Genomic DNA, 22,344 nt, shown 5'->3' on the forward strand with positions numbered 1-22,344 from the left:
TGCTGACCTCAGGTGATCCGCCCACCTTGGCCTCCCAAAGTGCTGGGATTACAGGCATGAGCCACTGCACCCGGCCCGCTTACTTTTAATGTTAGCAAATATGTCTCCAGAATCATATCCAAAGGCTGCTTTTTGGACATTATTGCCTAAATCAATATTATTTAATCAATCAGTGTTGTTGGACATTCTGTTTTTAATTTCTCATGATGTATAATTCTATGAGGAACATTTTTGGAATCTCTATATATTTGTTTAAATATATCTTTAAAGATAAATTTCTAGAAGTGGAAATGCTGTGTTGAAGGCATGGATTTGTCTTAGGATTTTTAATATGAAATGCAAAAGTTACACTCTTCTGTCTGTATCCCTCAAGTTTTGTCTTGTGCCTTCCCCTTTAAATGATTTAGCCACTCGCATACAGATGTATATTTAGCATATTCACCATCTATGTTTCATTTTCATCTCCTTTCTTGATTATCTAGCAACCAATCCTCCCCTCTCTTTCCTCTTCTAGTTTTTATCTCAGCTCCTGATAATCTTATTTTGGTTACCCCTGGCATTCATGATTCATTTTAACTTTTTATTTAGGTTGTCAAAATGCATTCCCCTGGGTCAGGCTGTTGGAAAGATGTCCTGTTGTAGCTCCATTCCTGTTGAATGTGCTGTTCCCTCTGCCTGGGACTCCCCGGCCCCATAGTCTATAGGTGAATCCCTTTTCTGCCTTTACAAGTCACCTTGGCATCACCTCCTCTGAAAACTTGTCTTTATGTGTTCATCTCCCAATCCCTGCCAAGCCTGAGTAAGATGTTTCTCCCTTTGTGCTCCCCCAGCATCTTGATCTTACCTCTATCATAGCACTTACTATATTATATTTATATACTACAACAATAAACAGTCATGGCCCAATAAAATGTTGATTGCATTTAAAAGAGGCAGCTCCATTTAAAAGAGGCCCCAGAGATGGATGACTTAGTGAAAAACTGAAGGCCTCTGAAGGAAGCCTAGAAAAAATAAAAACCACAGGGGAAAGGTTTCTGCTAAATATGACTCATTTTAGATATGATTCAATCTGCCCTCAGCATTCTTCCCTTAGCCACGATCTTGATACCTTCCCTGTGGTCTTCCAACTACATTCTCTGGTGGCAAATACTGTCTACATTGACCTAATGGATCGACAGGCCTACTTCTTGCACTGTCTCCCTTTCAGAAGAGGAATGTCTTCTGACACTGTGCAACAATTAATACAAAATAAAACAAATAATTTATATTTATGGAATGGGGAAAAAAGAAGAGGGCTTCCAATGCTAGAATATAAATCTCGTGAGGTTAGGGATGACATATTAATCAGGTGTGTATCCTCACACTGGGACACAATACCTGGTATACAACACATGCTCAGTGAATTCATTCTAAGTACCTGGATGACTGCAGTACATTCTAAGTACATTCTAAGTACTAGCTGTTCTCCCAAGGGCTGAAAACCTGTCTGTAAGTGGTATCCTATAGACCACTGCAAACATCCCAGATGACTAGCACAAGTTCAAGTCACCTTCAATTCCTGAACATCAGCTAGATTTCCCCAACTATACTGTACCCAGTTGAATAGACCTTGCCTAAGTTTTGCTATGTCTTTTAGAAACACGGGGTCCAACTGCCTGGATATGTCTTTGGAATACATTTCTACAGCCAGGCCAGTTCTTCCAGCTCATGAAGTAATGCAAAGTTCTAAGCATATGGCACTAGACACACAATATTAACAGCGGCATCTTTCTTTGAATAATTTCTGCAAGATCTTATTGTGAATGCATTATTTAAAAACTAAGAACTAGACATAACTGAGCTCTATTTCAGAGCAACTGTACCGGGGCAAACATTAGAATTCACAGACACACAACAGAGTGCAGCCTGATACACAGCACGAGTCTAGAGTATCATTGAAATCTAGACTGCATCGCCTCAAATAAGTACTACCTAAAGGCTTCTCTAGGAAGTCCAGGCTGCCACAAATCAGACCTGATTCTAGCACCATTTATCCTTGGTTTGGCTCAGAGGACCTGCTGAAGCTGAGACCACAGAAGGTCTTCTGCTCTGTTCTTACTGCCTTATTAGTAAACGTGGGCACTGTATCTTTATGAACTGCAAATAACTATGCCATAAAGAGTAACAACTTTTGATATCTAGGGACATTCATGTTTTAGGTGATAAAACCGCCTTTATGCATTGAATGACTATTTATCATAGGCCTATTTTGTGCCAGGATGTTCAACCACATTGACACATTTAAGGGGCGGCAATGCCCTCTATTGAATACCAACTTAGTGTACCATTAACTAGATTATGCTTACCTTTCTGCAATTTTTCAACATCTTTTCATGAAGATAAACCACTTAAGTTTTTTGTTTGTTTGTTTGTTTGTTTGAGATGATGTCTCGCTCTGTCACCCAGGCTGGAGTGCAGTGGCAGGATCTCGGCTCACTGCAAGCTCTGCCTCCCAGGTTCACACCATTCTCCTATCTCAGCCTCCTGAATAGCTGGGACTACAGGTGCCTGCCACCACGCTCGGCTAATGTTTTTGTAATTTTTAGTAGAGACAGTGTTTCACCATGTTAGCCAGGATGGTCTCGATCTTCTGACCTCCTGATCCACCCACCTCAGCCTCCCAAAGTGCTAGGATTACAGGCGTGAGCCACCACTCTCGGCCATAAGTTATCTAATTTTACTCAACTTTTGTACAGAGCTAGTCAAGTAAATATGAGCTAAAGTAGACACTGTTACAACACTAGTTAATTGGCTGTTTTCTAAATCTGATTGACTATCAAGATAAAGCTGATGGAAATGCTCAAGAAATTAAATGCCGCTGAACCATATGTGTGCTTCTAGGCCTACACCTTGTTCAGGTGTTCAAGGTGAACTGATGCCACGTTTATAGGCTGTCTCCCAAAAGGTACAATGGCTTCAGCCCTAACTCTTACCATTTTTATCTAGACCTTATCTTCTCCTAAATTGCTTGAATTTTTGTGATCTATAATGGTCTGTGCTGATTTTCTTGACAATACATTCTTCTCTTTTCAAAAATTAAAAAGAGGCAAGATCGGCCGGGCACAGTGGCTCATGTCTGTAATCCCAGGACTTTGGGAGGCTGAGGCGGGTGGATCACCTGAGGTCAGGAGTTCAGGAGTTCAAGACTAGCCTGACCAACATGGTGAAACCCCATCTCTACTAAAAATACAAAAAATTAGCCGGGTGTGGTGGCAGGTGCCTATAATCCCAGCTACTTGGGAGGCTGAGGCAGGAGAATCGCTTGAACCCTGGAGGCTGAGGTTGCAGTGGGCTGAGATTGCACCATTGCATTCCAGCCTGGGCGACAAGAGCAAAACTCCATCTCAAAAAAAAGCAAGATCATATAGTTACATTTAATTTTAATTCAACTAGAAAGAATTCAAAATTTTCCACATTCTTTCTGAAAACAATATTTTAAAAAGATATTATAAGATATTTCTAAGTCAAAAACAAAGATTTAATTATGATGAAAAACATAAAAGAGTTTAAATAAATAGTCCTTTTGGTAAATAAATCGACATAAAATTGTATAAAGGAAAACTTACCTGATACATTTATGTGGGTCTTTAGGTAACTCCTAGCTGTCATCTTTCACTGTAAAGAAAAAATATGAAAGGATTCTGGTTTACTTGGAGATTGAATATATGGCTTTATGTGCACTATTTCCAAAGCCTCAATAAAATGGTAATACAGGAATAAAAATAAGATATAAAATCTCAAGGAGAGCAAAAGAAAGATGACAAGAAAATTTTTCAAGATAGAAAGCAGATGTCAAGTGGTAACTGTCTCAGCAGGCCATAGAAATTTGAAAAAAAAATGCATGATGAGAGACCAATGAAAAGCAAATGGATTCGCACTTCAGAACCTGTGAAACAGTTCAGGAATTGAAGGTGCCAGATACCTCTGGAAGGAGGGGTAAGAGGGAGAGCACAGACACCAAAGACTTATACCCTCATCCTGTGCGATCAGATGATGACCACTGCTCACGCAAGAAGGAAGATATTTAACCTCTGGAAAAACTGGGCCAGAGAGACTCAGGACTGGAGGACAGTAGAAACAAAACAGGACGGAGTAAGAAACTGAAAATAGAATAAATCATATCGAACAGACAAGATTCCTGATTCTCTCCCCTCGTCCAGCTGTCAGAGTACTAGCAGTGCTCTCTCTCTCTCTCCTCTCTCTCTCTCTCCACAAGACTAGCAGATTCCTCTCAGGAGAAATAGTTAAGTCTAATGAAATGGCCAGGTTTTCACCGAATAATTCTACAATGAAATAAAACTGTCAACAAGCCCAGCCTGTATTCAGAACTTCCAGTCTTTTTAATAGTCCATTCATCATATGTCCATCGTAAGAATGGATAGTCAAAGATCACTAGACATTTGAGCAAGGTCAATACCATCAAAGAGAACAATCCTAACCACAAAAAAAGAGAAAAATAGGAAACAGAAACATTTTTCTCAAAATATTCCAGAATATACAACGAACAAAGAGATGGATAATAGGAGAAATTTGGTTTTAAAAAATTAGAGGATCGGCCGGGCGCAGTGGCTCACGCCTGTAATCCCAGCACTTTGGGAGGCCAAGGCAGGCAGATCATGAAGTCAGGAGATCGAGACCATCCTGGCTAACACAGTGAAACCCCGTCTCTACTAAAAAACACAAAAAAATTAGCTGGGCCTGGTGGCGGGCGCCTGTAGTCCCAGCTACTCGGGAGGCTGAGGCAGGAGAATGGCGTGAACCCGGGAGGCGGAGCTTGCAGTGAGCCGAGATTGCACCACTGCACTCCAGCCTGGGCGACAGAGCGAGACTCCGTCTAAAAAAAAAAAAAAAAAAAAATTAGAGGATCAGATCAATAAACCCAACATTCAAGTCAGAGCAGATCTAGAAGAGATAATAGGGAAAATGAAGAGAGAAGAAATTATAAAAGAAATCACATAAGAAAGTTTTCCAGAACTGAATGATTAGAGATTGAGATTTCAAAAGCTTATCAAATGTCCTATGTAATGTGGAGGCAGAGAAGGGGAGGATACACAAAGAAATACTATCAAAAATTTCAACTCACTGGGAATAAAAAGAAGGTTTAAAAAGCTTCCAGAAAAAAAAAAGAATAAATCACATGTGAAAAATTGGACATCGGAATGAAATTAAACTTCTCAAAAGCAACACTAGAAACTAAAATGTAGTAAAGTATTTATAATTTGGAAAGAAAACTATTTCCAAACTAAAATTTAACCAAACTATGAGCATATGACAGTAACGTACTTACATTTTTAGGCATGCAAGTTATAAAAGGCTTAGCTCCCAGGTACTAGGAAGCTCCTAGAAGATGTGCTCCAACAAAACAAAGCAGCAAAACCAACCACAAGGAAAATGGGGATTAAGCAGCAAGCAGGAGCTCCAACCCAGCAGGCACCAAAAAGGCCATCCCAGCACACCTGCAAGAGAACTGCCAGTTCAGAAATGAAGAGCAAGGATAGAGTGCCACAGGAAAGAGGGCTCCAAAAACAGAACAGACTCGATGCTGAATACCTAGTAGCTGTTTTATAGCTTTGTCAGAAAGTTTAGAAGAAGAAAAGATAGTATACACATAAAAAAAAAGGAATGTAAAATCAGACCTTTTGTACAAGTAAAGAAAGATAATCATTTATGGTTTATCTGTGACAAGTATTTATAAAGTCATATTAATGTAACCAAATCATACTAGGAGGATGGGAGAGAGGAAATGTGGGTAGGAATGGTAGTATAAAAGCAAAATCTTTGTATTTTATAAGATGAAGTCTATAAATAATATCTAAAACTGAAAAGCCTAGAAATATTAGTATAGAATCAACTTAGAAATGTGGTGGTGAATGCCAGATGAAACAGCTAAATGTGTTGAAAGCCATTGTTGCCTCTGGCAGGCAGCACTCAGGGATAGAGGACATATTTCATTCAAAACTGATTCCTATTATTTGTCTTCTAAAACTGTAAACGTATATTTCTTTGATAGAAAATAAATACTTAACATTTCTCGTTAAAACTAGCAACTTAGAAACTTTGCTGAAAAGTTACTGGACTCTCTGGTATAATGAGATACAAACAGGAAAAAAGAGGTATGTAACCTGAGCAAATAGATCCACACTCTGCCATGCTGTTAAACTCAGTTTTTTAGTATCTTATGACATTTGTAAGTAACAGAATATCTGTAACAAAACTGTAATCATCAACAACAAAACTGGTTCTGAATGATGGTGCTAAAGCTCATGTTCTTTAACAAGTAAGCAATGCTACTGGACTAAATTTTGTTTTCCCCTGACACCCAGAAAGTATATTTCTCAGGGGAAGGGGTATTCCTACAGCTAACCAAAGAAGTATACTCACTTTAAAAAGAAATGGCAACCTGGAATCCTATGAGATACCACCTTCTTCAATTGTAGAGACAATTTGCTTTCAAATTGCTCTATTATTAAAAGGATTTTTTAAAACCCAGTGAATGAATTGGGAACTTCAACTGGAGAAGAATCAAATGTCTGTCACAACATTTTCCTAATCACAAGCAGAATATGATGTATTTGTAGAAATATCAGGTTTTTAAAAAGTATATCACACAAATTAGTAGTATAAACTCCCTAATACTTCTATATTCTCCTTTATTCTAGTATTATGACTCATGTCAATTATAGCTTATTTAGATAAGCATCTGAAATGTATTAGATGATCCTCCTTTTTTATCAAAAACTATAGGAATATACTTGGCTAAGAAAAAATAATTACCTCAGGCTTAGCTACCATCACTCAGCTTTACTCTTTTTATACTCTTGTATTTTTCTTCAACCAAAGGTTTTAAAAATGATACAAAACTTATATTTTAAAAAATCAAAGCAACTATGACAAACAGAAGATAAATATTACTTGACAATATAACTACATAGAAATCAAAATTCACAAGGATGAACTGAAAAAAGGGGCAGATAATTGCTCATATGAAACCTAAGAAAGTTCATAACAAATTAGAAAGTAAGTAGCAAGACTCAGAATCGATGAGGCAAACAGTTGTTATACATTGTCTCCAGACCTTCCTCCTCTGAGTTTTCATAAACTAGTTGAACAATAGGTTGGAAGGTATTTAAAAGGCCCCCTTATCCAATTCTTGGCACCAGAGCTTTTTATCAAAGAAGCTCTTTGATAACATCTCTGAAAAATGGTCATTTAGCTCTATCAAATAAACACTAGTTACAAAGAATACCTGTAGTAATAGAGAGTTTACTAACTGCCAGCCTGGTCTTGTCCATTCTTTTAAGTAACTTGAATTATTTAAAACAATTCTTCCTCATATTTGGCCAACTGGGACCTGGATGGACTTTACCATTAAGAATGGCGCAACTATAGAGTCATTTGCTTTTAGGAAAGATCAGCTGGGCACCCAACTGGCTATATAATTGTTTGTTCAAACTGGTACATTGCAAGTGAAAGGAGGTACTGGAAATAATTATACCAGGACTTTCTCAGGCAGTCTGGGGTATGTGAGCCCTCTAAGAAAGGAAAAGGGGCCAGGCCAGAAGGAAAGGAGGCTGTCAGGAAACGGAAAGGTCGTCGGACCTCCACACTGGGTTTGAGCTTAGAGCTTGGTCTTCTTGTCAATACACCGAGGCAAAGACCTAGCTATTCAGGGTAGGCAGAAAAAGAATGTCGGGGAAAAGTTTGGGTAATGAGCGACATTTACATGTCTGCATATCACATACCAGGCTTAGACTTTGGCCAATAAAATTAATTCCAGACCACTGATCATGGAGTAAAGTCCCTGATACATTTAAGGTATGTTCTGACACAAGACAGGGCCAAGCCTGCGTATGCGAACTTCAGTTCTGCTGCAACCCAGCAGGCCTGGGAAAGTATGACTGACCTGTAGCTTTAGTGTTTGTCCTATGTTAGTTTTCTGAAGCAACCCAGAAGAAATCTTTTTCCATAGGAAATCCCTTCGAATATTTGAAAACAGCTTTTACAACTGCCCTTTATCTTTTCTTCCGTTGGCTAAATATGTACAGTTTCTTCAGCCTTTAGAAATGTGAGGCTCCGAGTGGAGCCTACTGGTATTCCAGATGAAAGCCCACCAAGCCAGAGAAGCGTAAAATCAGTATATAACACATACTTAGAAGAAGGGAATTTTCTATAACTGCTTCACCTTAAGCTTGTGATCAAATAGCTCCCCCAAGAACTTTGTCGTAGAATAAAGTTCTATGGTACTGGAAAAGATGCTTGATCAACACCATTTGATTTGTATCAGACCCAAAACCCTGCGGAGGAGGAGCAATTGAACTTGGTCACAATTATACAGACCTAGCTAATGGATTGGGAGTCCTGGAAGGGAAATAGAAGAAGAAACAGTGGAAATCTGAGAGAAAAAGTACTATAAGAAATCAAAGCCTGTTGATTGGGAAGGTAATGATACCAGCTACTATACAAGGTTGCTGTGTGCTACCGGAAGAAGGTGGGCAGGATATAAAGGAAATAACTATGTCAGTAGGGGCCCAGCTCTCAGCTGTGGGAAACCTTTCTGTGCACAAGAAGCCAGAAGCAGTGCCCTACTACCTGGAGAGAGAGAGAGAGAGAGCGTGCACAGCGGCAATGGAGGCAATGGAGTTAAGAGTCACGACGAGGCTGCTGGCAGGGTACCAAGGGTATCAGGAGAACACTGCTCAGTGGAGCAGAAAGACTGAAGAGCTTCAGGCTGTATTTCCACATGGACTCTTACAAGGAATTCCTGGGGAGGGAACTCTCTGGAAAAAAAAAAAAAAAAACATTGACATCTTGCTAATCAAGAAGAAAAGTGGTACAAATCAATAAGATCTGGAGTACTGCAGGTGAAGTCTGGGAAATGCCCATTACAGACTGAAGAGTTAAAATTAGATGTCATATCTTTATGATGGGTAGACTAGTTTCATTTGGCACCATCCATGCATATGACCATGATATTTAAAGATACGGAGCTTAAGATCTTTGATGATCTTTAAAAAAGGATCACACAGATTGGTTTAACAAAGAGTTACAGTAGGAGAGATCTTAATACCATTTCATTACTGAAAATGGATACAGAAAATATTCCAAATATTCCCTTATATAACAATTATTTCCTAGATCACTATGCTATAAATGTTTAAAGTATAATTGATAATTGCCAAATAAGAAAAAGTAGGTACTTCTATTTTTTTTTTTTTTTTTTTTTTTTGAGACAGAGTTTCACTCTTGTTGCCCAGGCTAGAGTGCGATGGCATGATCTCGGCTCACCGCAACCTCTGCCTCCCAGGTTCAAGCGATTCTCCTGCCTCAGCCTCCCGAGTAGCTGGGATTATTGGCATGTGCCACTACACCCAGCTAATTCTGTATTTTAGTAGAGACAGGGTTTCTCCACGTTGGTCAGGCTGGTCTCGAACTCCGAACCTCAGATGATCCACCCACCTTGGCCTCCCAAAGTGTTGGGATTACAAGCATGAGCCACTGCACCTGACAAAAGTAGACACTTCTTACTTTGTAATGGCCTGTTGAAAAGTTTTAGAATTGTTCTGTACAGAGATTCATCTTTAACCAGTATTCTGGCTGCTTCCAAATTCACTGGATTCTCTGGCACTGGATTAGAAAGCACAACCTATAGGAAAACACAGACAACATATAATTTCAAAAGTAAACTTTTTTTAGAGCAAAAAGACAAACCAATATATACAACTTTCAGTAAGCATTTATTAAATGCTTACTATGTATGGATCTGGAAATAGATTAAAAAATAACATGAGACATAGTCTGTACTCTCAAGAAACCTAACCTTAGGCTCATGAATGTACGGTATAAAACTATGACAGATCAAAAAACAAGTTACAAGTTCCTTTCTGTAACTTATTCCTTCCTAGCATATACATTTAAATTGAATTTAAATTAAGATTATAAAAATTTTAGTTGATGGTGGTTACTGTATTTAAAATTCAAAATATTTTAAACAACATTTCAAGTACACTTCCCTTGAATAACAGTGTGATAATTGAAAATGTAATTCATTTGTTATTAAGAAAGAAGTAGTTAGTAATTATGGTCTCAACTTGTATTGCCCATCACTGTAGGCACAGTCACAGGTGGTTATTTACATTTAAAATAATTAAAATTAAAGAAAATTAAAAATTCAGCTCCCTAGTCACAGTGGCAACATTTCAAGTGCTCAGTTGCCACATATGACTAGCGGCTACTGTATTGAACAGTTCAGATATATTGGACATCTCCATCAGTGCAGAAAGTTCTATTGTGCAGCACTGACATTCAAAGGAATATTGAACAGCTATGAAAATATTGATTATAACCATATGGAAGTTACTTGAGAGACAATGTGAAGTGAAAAAGAAACAGGCTATGTAGTTTACATACTCATGTGCCACATAACAATGTTTCACCCAACAACAGACGGCATATATCATGGTGGTCCCATAAGATAATAATACCAAATTTTTACTGTACTTTTTCTATATTTAGATACACAAATATTTACCATTGTGTTACAATGGCCTATGGTGTTTAGTACAGTAACATGTTGTATAGGTTTGCAGCCTAGGAGCAACAGGCTATAACATAGCCTAGGTATGTATTAAGCTATACCATCTTGGTTTGTCTAAGTACACTCCATGATTTTCTGTTTTGTTTTGTTTTGTTTTGTTTTGAGATGGAGTCTGGCTCTGTCGCCCAGGCTGGAGTGCAGTGGTGTGATCTCGGCTCACTGCAAGCTCCGCTTCCCGGGTTCACGCCATTCTCCTGCCTCAGCCTCCCGAGTAGCTGTGACTACAGGCGCCTGCCACACCCGGCTAATTTTTTGTATTTTTAGTAGAGACGGGGTTTCACCATGTTCGCCAGGATGGTCTTGATCTCCTGACTTCGTGATCCGCCCGCCTCGGCCTCCCAAAGTACTGGGACTACAGGCATGAGCCACCATGCCTGGCCCACTTCATGATTTTCAAACAGCAACAAAATGTTTAACAACTCATTTCTCAGAAAGTATCCTTGTTGTGAAGCACACGGCAATATACATACCATAATTGCAACAATGTAAAAATTCAGGTTCATTCATTCATTCATTTTATTTAATATCTACCAAATGTCAGCATTGTCTTTGGTATGCTCCAGGAAATAAAGGATGAATTAGACCTGTTTCCTGATTTTGGGGAGCTTGCAGTCCAATAGGGGAAGACAGATAAGTAAGCAGTGTGTGCATTATAGTATTAGTGTTCTAACGGGAATCTGCTCAGGGTACTGTTGGATGTGTAGCAAAGGAAGCTCCCCAAAACCAAAGCTATTAATTCTCCTTAGGAAAATAAATCAGAAAAGGTATCCTAGAGGAAGACTCATTTGTTCTAACTCTCACAACAACATGAACAGCTGCTTGCTGGACAGACTGAGGAAGAGGTGAGGAGAAAATGAGTTGCCAGCAGAGGGGAACTGGAGACTGACCATTTCTAAGGTAACTTTAGAACTCTATGAATGTTTTTTGATATGAATTGAACCAAGCAATGTGAGTGCAGAAAAGCATGAAGATATAAGTATGAGCAGGATTGCCTGGTGTGTTAGGGAGAGTCTAGGTGTGAGGATTATATGTGCAACAGAACTAGAGCTTACACCCGTGGAGAAGGTGGGATCCACTGAAAGATTTTAAACAGAAACACAGGAGTAAAGAGCAGAAAGCTCTTTCCTAGTAACAGTAGAGTTAAAGGTTTTCTTTATAATTATCAGTGATTTTCTTTTCCTTCCCATTATCTTAAAAATCTTTTGTAATGTGGGCGTATTTGTTTTATTAATGTTTTTGAAAAATAAAAAGACAAAACCGTGTTATCTACGGGCTTTCCACGATATATTTGGCAACACTTTGGTGTCACTTTGCATTACTGTTTAATAGTAAGAACAGTCATGATATTAACTAACTAGAGGTTCAGCATCCTAAATCTGAAAACCTGAAATCCTAAATACCCCCAAATTCAAAACTTTTTGAGCACCGACATGATGTGCAAAGGAAATGCTCACTGGAGCATGTCAGATTTCAAATTTTCAAATTTGGGATGCTCAAATGGTAAGTATATATAATGCAAATATTCAAAAATTGGAAAAGTTCCCAATTCCTAAGCATTCCAGATAAGAAATACTCGACCTGTGTTAACTATTGAGTTATTTTCTTGGACCAGGCACAGTTCCGAATTCTTTACATGCATTAGTTAATTTCCTCCTCACAGGTTACATGAGGTAACAACAGCCCCATTTTACTGATGAAGAAATTGAGACATTGAAAAGTGGAAAAATGTGTCCAATGATACGAAGGTATCAAGTGGCAGAACCAGGATGTGAAGCCAAGCAATCTAACTCAGAGCCCCACATTTTCCTTTTATCAAATTATTCTGCAATTCAAATTTTTCACCAGTTCACTCTGGTTTGCCCTTACTCATTACATTTTGGGATCATTTTGCTATTCTTAGGGCAGCCTCTAGTTTAGGTGGATGAGATCAGAATATGTCTCAGTTTAAAGGAATCCAAAGGATTAACCCCAGATTTCTGCATATCACACTCACTCACTCGCTTAAAATTTTTGCTCAAATGTCTCTTTCCTAGAATATAGCCTCACATAAGTACATCCTCAATACATATTTGTAGAATGAATGAACTGAACATTGACTCTTTCCTAAAGATTATATTTTACTTAGTATGCTAAGATGACTAGCCAGCAAAGTATTATTTTATTTATTTTCAAATATAAGAAATAGAAGAAATGCAATTTATATTATAATTCTATATTTAAAAGCTCAATTATGCAAGAATATTTTATATTGCAAGTATTCTAGATAATCAAAATGTAATTATTTATCTTCAGATATTATTAGTGATAAGTAGGTCATGGATAGATTATTCCTAAGCTAGATCTAAGAGGTCAAAGCAAGTTCACTGAAATAATTCATTTTAGCATCAGATGAGAAAGGAGGCATTTTTAAGGACCAGAAATAACACAACACTGGGTGGATGTGGTGGCTCTTGCCTGTAATTCCAGCATTTTGGGAGGCTCAGGTGGGAGCATCGCTTGAGCCCAGGAGTTTGAGGCCAGCCTGAGCAACATAGTGAGTGAGACCCCGTCTCTAGAGAAAATTTAAAAAATTAGCCATCCATGGTAGGGCATGCCTGTTGTCCCAGCTACTTCAGAGGCTGAGGTGGGAGGATCACTTGAGCCCAGGAGGTTGAGGCTGCAGTGAGCCAGGATTGTGCCATTGCACTCTAGCCTGGGTGACAGAACAAGATCCTGTCTCAAAAAAAAAAAAGAAAAGAAAAGAAATAGCACAACACTGAGGTATGCTTCTAAGGACCATGGGTCCAGTGGGTAAAGGTGGCATTTGAGAAACACGCATCTGAGGAGAGGAGAAAATCCTTGGGATATTTGTTCACTGGGTTTGATGTGAACACTAATGAGACAGAAAGCAGCTAACTAGCACAGTCAGAAACAAAAAACAAAAGTGAACATTTTAAGTTGTAGTCACTTGATCCACCTCTCTCAGGAAGGCAAGGTCTATAAATGAAGAAAGATCTAAAAGGCTTGTTCAACATCAGGAAGTGAATTTAGGAGCCAAAAGAAAACCTAAGGTTGTATTTTCAGAATTGGAACCATCTAAATAATTATTTTTTTCTTTTATGAGATACGTATTCTTTGGTCTTGAGGGGCCTTAACTATCAATTTCACTTTCAGTAATAGTCTTTATGATTTAAGTAAGTTCCACTTTGTAGCCTTCATATAGAAGTATGGATTTAAATAAACTTCTCAAATTCTGTAAATACTTAAATATGCATTGTATATTTTAATCCTTATAGTTTGAATAATTAGGGTAATTAAAAGTATTAAAGAGAGGATTATATGAAACCCATTCTTACCTGTAGGGCAAGTAAGATGCTGCTCAATGTATAGTTTGTATTCCACTTCTTAGGGTTGTCCAAAAAGTCTATACAGGGCTGACCAGTATGTGGGTCTACTGTATTAAAATAATATTTTAATATATTTAATATATAATTGCAAATTGATATTTGCATTTATAATAAATTATTATTTAAAACTTACAAACATCAAAATGATAAGCCAGAAAAATTATCTGCATTTACTCTTCCTTTTTCCTGGTTCTTCCCTCGGAAATGAGAAGCACTATACCCATCCCTGGTTCCCACCCATTACCATGTTGTTTTAGCTGAATACACAGATGCCCCTACTGTTTTCCTATCCTCTCCTTTAACAAGATGTGGCCTTGTGACTAAGTTTTGGTTGTGGGATATAAAGATAAGTGTGAAATTTCTGAGTCATTTTTTAAAGGAAGCTGGTTTTCCTTCTTTTTTTTCCCCTTCCCCCTGACTGGAAATGGTGACAAGCAGTAAATGCCTTAGTCCCAGAAATGGAATCCTCACGTTGAGGATGAACACAACTTCCCTCCAGCTTTGGCCTGTTATATTAAGTTGGAAAGATGTACAGGAGCTTGGCCTATGCCCTAACACAGTTAAGTAATTTAGTGTTTGAAAAAATAAAAGAATAGAGTTAAATAAGAAAAATAAAACTCTAGAATGACTAGAAGAAACTTAAAATGACTATTTTATTTTCTTTTGGGAGAGGATCATCTAAGATGAAAGACAACTGCAAAAACCTCAAAGGACAAGATTAATAGATCTTAAATATAAATTTATTTTAAATATAAAAATCTCTAAATATCAGATGTGATAAAACAGCATAAACAAAGTTGAAAATTAATGATAAATTAGAGGAAATATTTGCAACATCTAGGACAATGTGATAACATTGTCAACCGTATCATACAAGTCACAAAATAAGAATCAACAATGTGGGAAATGTTTACTTCTCAAGTATTCAAAGAAGTGCTTATTAAAATAATAGCAAGACTCTTACCAAATTGGCAAAAAAATTTCTTCAAAGTTTCAATGGCCAGAATTGGAAGGTGCTAAAATAAGAACTTTATATATACTTTTTGGTAGGAGTATAAATACCACCGAAAGGCAATTTGGCTTTTTATATAAAGACTTAAAACTGTACATAGCTATCTTTCATGGGGCGAGCGGGGGAGTGGGGGTGGTTGAAAGCTGGTAAATAACCCTTCTCTCTCCTGGAGTTCATATGTAATTATAAAATAGATCAAAGTGTTAAAAGGTGGAAGTAAAAACATCAGCTTCATTGTACATAAGACTGAAATGGAGAATGCACTTGATGAATGGGTTTAATCAGGCTCCACAAAAGTCCCCCTGATTTGAACTTAACTCCCAAACCCAAACTGAAGGCCTGCCTAAGTTTCCTGCCTGGAGCAAAAGAGACGGTACCCAGTATGGCTAGAAAGAGAGAGTGTTGAGAAAGTTCTGGGCCACACATGCTCAATTCTTTCCTTCATCTCCCTAATCAGGTAAGTGACTTCTGGGAGGAGTGATGGGGGATACAAAAGAGCAGTCACAAGTTTTCCTATACCTTCCCTTCTAGAGACTAAAGTTCCCTCTGCTTTATGAAAGTGGGAGGGATGAGGACTAGGGGTTAAGAATACCCCCCCCATTGAATTTAATCCAATAATTCTAACTATTTTAAACAAAGGCACATGTATGTCATTAATTTTGTGTTATAGAGACCAAAAATAGGTTTTAATTACAATAAAATAATGTACTTGGGAAAAAATAACATAAAAAATCTAATGTAAAATATGAATATTCCCCTGCCTACTAATTCTACTATTCAAGACCAATATTACCAGTTGGTCTATACAAATATACACACAAACACATATAGGTATACACACACATATGTGTGTGTTTATTAAATGGGAATATATTTTACATTTTATTGTTCAAAGTATTTTTTCACTTAACAATGTATTTTCAACATACTTCTGGACATAAATACTTATTCAAAAAATATCTGAATACCTACTATATGCCAGGCAGTGAAGATTCTAAGGATGTAGCAATGATCTAGACCTAAAAGGTTTGTAGACCGTCCTCATTCTGTTTAGAAGCAATACACATAACTGTAAGATATTTCACTTAAAATTCCTATGTTAATGGAGATTGAAGTTATTTCCATTTTTCCTATTTCTAACGTTGCTGTTGGGAATAAACATCTTTTTTTTTTTTTTTTTTTGAGGCAGCATCTTGCTCTGTTGCCCAGACTGGAGTGCAATGGCACAATCATGGCTCACTGCAGCCTCGACCTCCTGGGCTCAAGCAATCCTCCTACCTCAGACCCGAAGTAGCCAGGACTACAGGCACATGCTACCATGCCAAGCTAATTTTTTTATTTTCTGTAGAGACAGGTCTCACTATGTTGCCCAGGCTGGTGTCAAACTCCTGGACCCAAGCAATACTCCCCACTGGCCACCCAAAGTACTGGGATAACAGGCATCATCCACTGAGCCTGGTGGAAATAAACATCTTTAAATATAACATACTCTTGCACACTTGTGCTAATATTTCTACAGAATAGTCTATAAACATGGTATTATGGGAATTTAGGGATATATGCATTTTATACCTGATTAGAAACTGTCACACTACTTCCTCAAAAGGTCATGATTATATCAGAGGAACAATGTCTACCCATGCCAACTAAATATGTATGTTATATTTTGACATTTTATGAATATGTGATAAATAACAATATTTTTTGTTTTAATTTGCTTTTATTTTCTTACTGGTGAGATTGATAATCTTTTTATGTTTATTTTTGTTGTTTATTCTATCCAGTGTTTGTTTATAGCCTTTGTCCATTTTTTAATTGCTTTATGTTCTTTTTTTATTGATTGACAAGTGTTCTTCATATGATATACATATTCTGTTACATGCATTGCAAATACTTTCCCTCAGTTTGCAAAAGTCAGTGTCTTTGACCTCTGAGTGTAATGTCGTCGGCTGTAGAGAAGTTTTAACAGGTTTTGCAGTTTAATGTGTCATATTTTCCAAACGGTTACTGGGTTTTATCATGCTGAGAAAGGTCTTCCTTACCAAGCCCATAAAAATTCTATTAGATTTCCTTCTTTTCCGGCATTTAAAATTTTTAGATTTTTGATCCTTCAGGAATTCGTTTTGTGTATAACTTTAAGTAGCAATCTAACTTCCTTTTTTTTTAAAAAAAAGTTAATCTGTCTAGTGCATCTTTTTTTATAATAATGAAAAATTAGATCCAACTAAAATATTGAACAATACAGGAATGGTTAAGTGTATTGTTGAACCATTTAAGATGATCTTTTGAAGAATGTTTAATAATGCAGAAAAAAGACATAGTTTTAAAATTAAAAACCTAGGCCAGGCACAGTGGCTCACGGCTGTAATCCCAGCATTTTGGAAGGCCAAAGCGGGAGGATGGTCAGGAGTTCAAGACCAGCTTGGCCCAAATGGTGAAACCCCATCTCTACTAAAAATACAAAAACTAGCCAGGTGTGGCGGCACATGCCTGTAGTCCCAGCTACTGGGGAGGCTGAGGCAGGAGAATCCACTGAACCTGGGAGGTGGAGCTTGCAGTGAGCCGAGATCACACCACTGCATTCCAGCCTGGGCGACAGAGCGAGACTCTGTCTCAAAAAAAAACCATAAAATAAATAAAATTAAAAACCTAGAGGCAAAACTTCATGTGTAATACCTCAACTGTACAGAAAAAATTCATACATAGAAAAAAGGAAAATAAATTTGGCAAAATATTGACAGTATTTTCTCTTTGCATTAGGATTTAAGGTGATTGTTAATTTTTTCCAGCCTTTTCATATTTTCCCCAATGAGAGTTCTTGGTTTTAGAGTCATAATAAAGTTCTTAAAAAGAAACATGATTATTATAAGAAACAAGGATGATAGGGGACAAAGCCTCTAATGATAAAAATGTCATTTAGTTCTTACCATTTGGATGGAAAGGAATTGTTACAAATTTCACAACTAGAAGAGCATAGCTGTACTCCGATGTAAAATGTATTGTCAGTTGGAAGACTAAACCTGTAATACAGAAATAAACATTTTTACTAAAGTGTCATGTTGTATTGATTAACTGTAACCTGATTAACACTAGAGTTTCTCCCTATGGTTTAGTCTTTCCAGTTTTATTTTTAAGTAAATTGATTCATAGAGTGCACAGACTCCTCTGGATAGTATAACAGACACTTCACAATCTATTATAATCATACATTTTCAGTCTCTTTCCCACTAGTCCTTTCCATCTACCTCCTTTGTCCCCCTAACATCCACCCGCTCTGTTGTATCTCGTACTGACTGAACTCACGTTCCCAGAATCTGCTATACTCTTTCTTGTCTACAAGTCTTTGCTGTGCTGTTTACCCTGCCCGAATTTCCTTCTCCTTCTTCTGAACCTGGCAGACTCTTACACATTCTTCAGGACTCAACTCAAATGTGATCTCCTTGGGAAGACATTCCTGACTCCCTCAGGCATAATTAACTAATCCTCTTCCTCTTTAGCATTCTGTTCAAAATCCGTAATAACGTATATTTTATTGTAATTATCAGCTGATGTGTTTGTCTCCCCTACCTCACTCAAGGAATCTATCTTATTAATCCACAATTGAAAGAAAACAAGATCATTAAAGTTTATAGTGGCTTAGTGTTCTTGAGATTTTTTGATTTATGAAAATTTGGGGGAAAATCATAAAGGGAAAAATGAGAAGTAACTGTGGGGTTTTGAAGCCAATAGGAATTTTGATAGTTATTCTCTGATCCCACGGAAGACAGAAGACATTCTCAATTGATATGCTTTATTGTGTCTGCTTCTTTAAAAATGTGATAAAATTAAGATTTGGCATAAAGAAAAATATCCCAAATTTCCATCTATGTTGACACATGGTCAAAAAGTCATAAATGAAAAAATAATGGGAATATTTTTAGAATTTTAGACAACTGGTGTAATGCAAACTTATGCATACGAAGAAGAATTTCAGGAAATTTATATAATGCGACCTTATCCTACATAAAAAGAGGATGGGCTAATGATGGTATAAAGACTTTTTAAAAAAATAGATTGATTTTGAAAATACAAACCCTGCCAAACTGAATTCTGTAGACCTTCAATTTCAACTTCCCATTCCATCATATCTTCACTTACAGGCCTAGCAGTGATACTCTTGAAGTTAAAAACAAAATTAAATCAGATAAAACTTATTAAGTATTTAGTGAAGTTTTGAAAATCATACACCAGGTCACACTGAATTCTAAAAACTCTAAATTTTCTTTCCTTGATAAGTTTATTTATTTGATGCTCTGGGAAAGTGTTATATGTCTTATTACACAGAAGTTAATATAGATCCCAGAAAACATATGCAATAGTAAATAAAAATAAATCATTGGTGTGGAAATCACAAGTGGGACTAGAAAGTCAAGATTAGGAGGTGTGGCTTATATACTGTTTGTGTAAATCAATAACCAATTTAAGATTCAAACTTTAAAAGAAAGAAGTAGTTGGAAAGCCTATGTTTCTTCAAAACATTTTAGAGCTATATGAATGCTATATGAAAGGCAGGAAGTGGGAACATTTTCATTAAGAAAAAATCCAAAATTACACTTGTATATAAAAGCAAAGTTTTCCTACACTTGAGGAGTTGTTCCAATGGAGGGACAAGAATGTATTTCATAGAAAACCTTATGAATTACATTAAGTAACACACTTACATACACACAAAAACACTTCTGAACACCCACATAGTTATTAAGAATGTTAGTGCTTGTCCGGGTGACCACTGTCTCTCTATTATCTATATTTAAGTATTCCTTCATTGGATTCTCTTTCAACAGAGAACTACAAAGCTCAGGATGAGCAGAAACAATATCAAATGTTAGGTCCATGCCCCTGGAATGTTTGCTGTTGGACTCCATAATTGTTCCTAACATCTCCAGTGAAGGCAGTACTTCTATAGTAGAGGTAAAAACTGAACAATGCCACTGAACTACACCTGAAGCAACTGTGGGAAACACTCTATACCTTCCATGGACAGCTTTCTTTCTATTCTTTCCCTTAAGCACTCCCTCTTCGCCCCCTCTTCCATTTTTCATTTTCCATAAATCAGCCTGTGGCACCCATGGACATTGATAACCTCATTGGTGGTGTTCAAGGCCAAGGACATTGCTTCTTTTGTGTTAAAACTATAAACGGAAGGCATTTATGTGTTATGCTGGTAAAAGTGCACTAGACAGTAAGTAGTGGAACACAAGAATTAAGAACTAGGGCTTTGAAGTCTGAAAACCCTGTAATGGAATCATGGGGCAAAATCTTTACAGAATATTTCTGAGGCTTAGGTTTTTGGTAGGTAAAATGAAATACTACTTATTGTATAGTATTATAATTAATGAGCATAAGCCTGCACCTACTAGTTACTAACTACATGACAGACCCTGATATTCAGTGCCTAGATCCACATAAATTACTCTGCATAATATGTTCAATATTGTTAAGCATTATTATTTTGAAGTAATAATAATTGTTATTAATATGAAATGCATTACTTTAGTGAAATGGATTTATTAAATAACAATACTATAGTGGCAAATCAGGTTTAACTAAATTACTACTTATAGAATAAACATGGGTTAAACTGCCTTTTAAAAATTATTGCACAATGAAACACATCCCTCCACGTGCCCAGTACTTACCTTATAATTGTTCTCCTTGATATCACAAAAGTCTCTTTGCAGCAAGAGGTAAGCTCTGCTTTGCATGATAGGCAGCGGAGGGTCTGGCACTTGTCCCCAAATGCCTCAGGTTTACTCTGAGGCAGATGTTTGAAGTTATGGGTCACTTTCCCACACTTAGTAAACTGACATAAGTTTACTTGCTTTCTAGAACCTCAGAACGCTACCAAGATAAGTGGCTTCTAAATTTGGGATATAACAATGACTTTTTCTCCTGACTCCTTTAAACGAGAACTTCCCGAAGGAAAACTTGGGCACTTCCTCATCTGCGGTGTATCACTGCAGTGCCAGCTCACAGCCCAGTCTCAAGACAAACTTGGATGAGCGATGGAGACAAGCCTGTGTCGTTGGCGCGTGAGTGGGAGTGAGCAGTGTACGCCTATCAAGGTCCTAGCAGGTTGTCTCCGCTTCACAGGTGCAACCCCGCAGCCACGCACCAGAGGAAGCAAATCGGTTGCCAAGCAACAGGCCCCCCGTGGGGCCGCGGAGAGCCGGAGGCAGGAGGTTGGCCGCTCTCACCCAATCAGCGACAGGGGGGCAGGCCTCTTGATATCTCCACAGCCAATCCTACCACAGTTTCCCCTTTGAAAGGCCAATGAGATTCGTGGTCAAGGCAACACCATGCTTTCTCAGCCCATCAACATGGACTCTACATAACTAGTGTAGAGGATGGGGTGAGGTCCCAGGACCCAGTGTGTAAGTCACAGAAGCCGTCACACGAAGTCCCTCTTTGAAATTATCCTTCCTTTTTCTTTGAATATCAAAATATATAATAAGTGACTGGTAGGTACAGGTCTACATAACAATATCTTAACTTACATGGCGAGTTATCATTCACAGTAGTGTGCATGCTGTTATGTCATCAAATCCTACAATCACCCTGGGAAAGTGCTCCAGGAACAGGGAACTGCTTAAAATGTCTCTGACTCCCATCTCTTCCCCCACAGTTTCTCACTTGCTGTTCCTTCTACCTAGTCGTTTACCACATTGCTTCCACCCCTTCAGCCCTCATTTCCCCTTCACTCACTCATCCTTCAGATTTTAACGACTCTTTAAGGGATCCTTTCTTTTGTGATCCCACAGGACCTTCTATTTGCCTCCTAGTTAACATTTGCCATACGGCCTCACGATTGTCTGTTGTCTTCACCAGAGTGGGAACTACTGAAAGACACAGTTCCATTGCCAGCGCCAACTACAGAAACCAGCATCTTTGTTCAGAGTGCTTTCTTTTTTACTTTTTACTTACTAATTTTATGGAATCCGGATGTTCATTTAGTCCATTCATTTTACAAATATTTATTAAATACTTTTTTTTTACGTGAAAGATTCAAATGAAGTAACTGTCTTTATGGCTCCAATATACAATAAACAAGTATACAAAACAAAAATCATGATTTCAGATCGTGATAAACGTTATGTGGACAATAATAAAACAGTAACTTGATAGAGATTGGGGTAGGTCATTAAGGACTAGAAATGGTGGTCAGGAAATGCCTCTGTAAGGAATGGAGTTTTGAACTCATACATGAAAGATGAGAAGGAGCCTACTACATGAAATATTGAGGGCAGAGAGTTCTAGGAAGAGGAAAACAGGAT

The 22,344-nt window shown here is 37.6% G+C and overlaps 1 protein-coding gene across 1 annotated transcript in view; it reads right to left on the minus strand.

Annotated features, from left to right (window-relative positions):
* UBE2U (ubiquitin conjugating enzyme E2 U) overlaps positions 1–21,204 on the minus strand; it is a 62,883-nt gene extending 41,679 nt beyond the window's left edge. The window contains exons 1-5 of the mRNA XM_055234209.1: positions 20,710–21,204; positions 19,105–19,186; positions 17,959–18,051; positions 13,969–14,066; positions 9,565–9,682 (exon numbers count right to left, since the gene is read on the minus strand). Of these exons, the coding sequence (XP_055090184.1) occupies positions 9,565–9,682; positions 13,969–14,066; positions 17,959–18,051; positions 19,105–19,186; positions 20,710–20,775 (457 nt within the window). The 5' untranslated portion in view covers positions 20,776–21,204. The remainder of the gene's footprint in view (positions 1–9,564; positions 9,683–13,968; positions 14,067–17,958; positions 18,052–19,104; positions 19,187–20,709) is intronic.
* Between the last annotated feature and the right edge of the window lie 1,140 nt (positions 21,205–22,344).

Source organism: Symphalangus syndactylus, chromosome 19, assembly GCF_028878055.3.
Source record: "Symphalangus syndactylus isolate Jambi chromosome 19, NHGRI_mSymSyn1-v2.1_pri, whole genome shotgun sequence".
Taxonomy (NCBI): Eukaryota; Metazoa; Chordata; class Mammalia; order Primates; family Hylobatidae; genus Symphalangus; species Symphalangus syndactylus.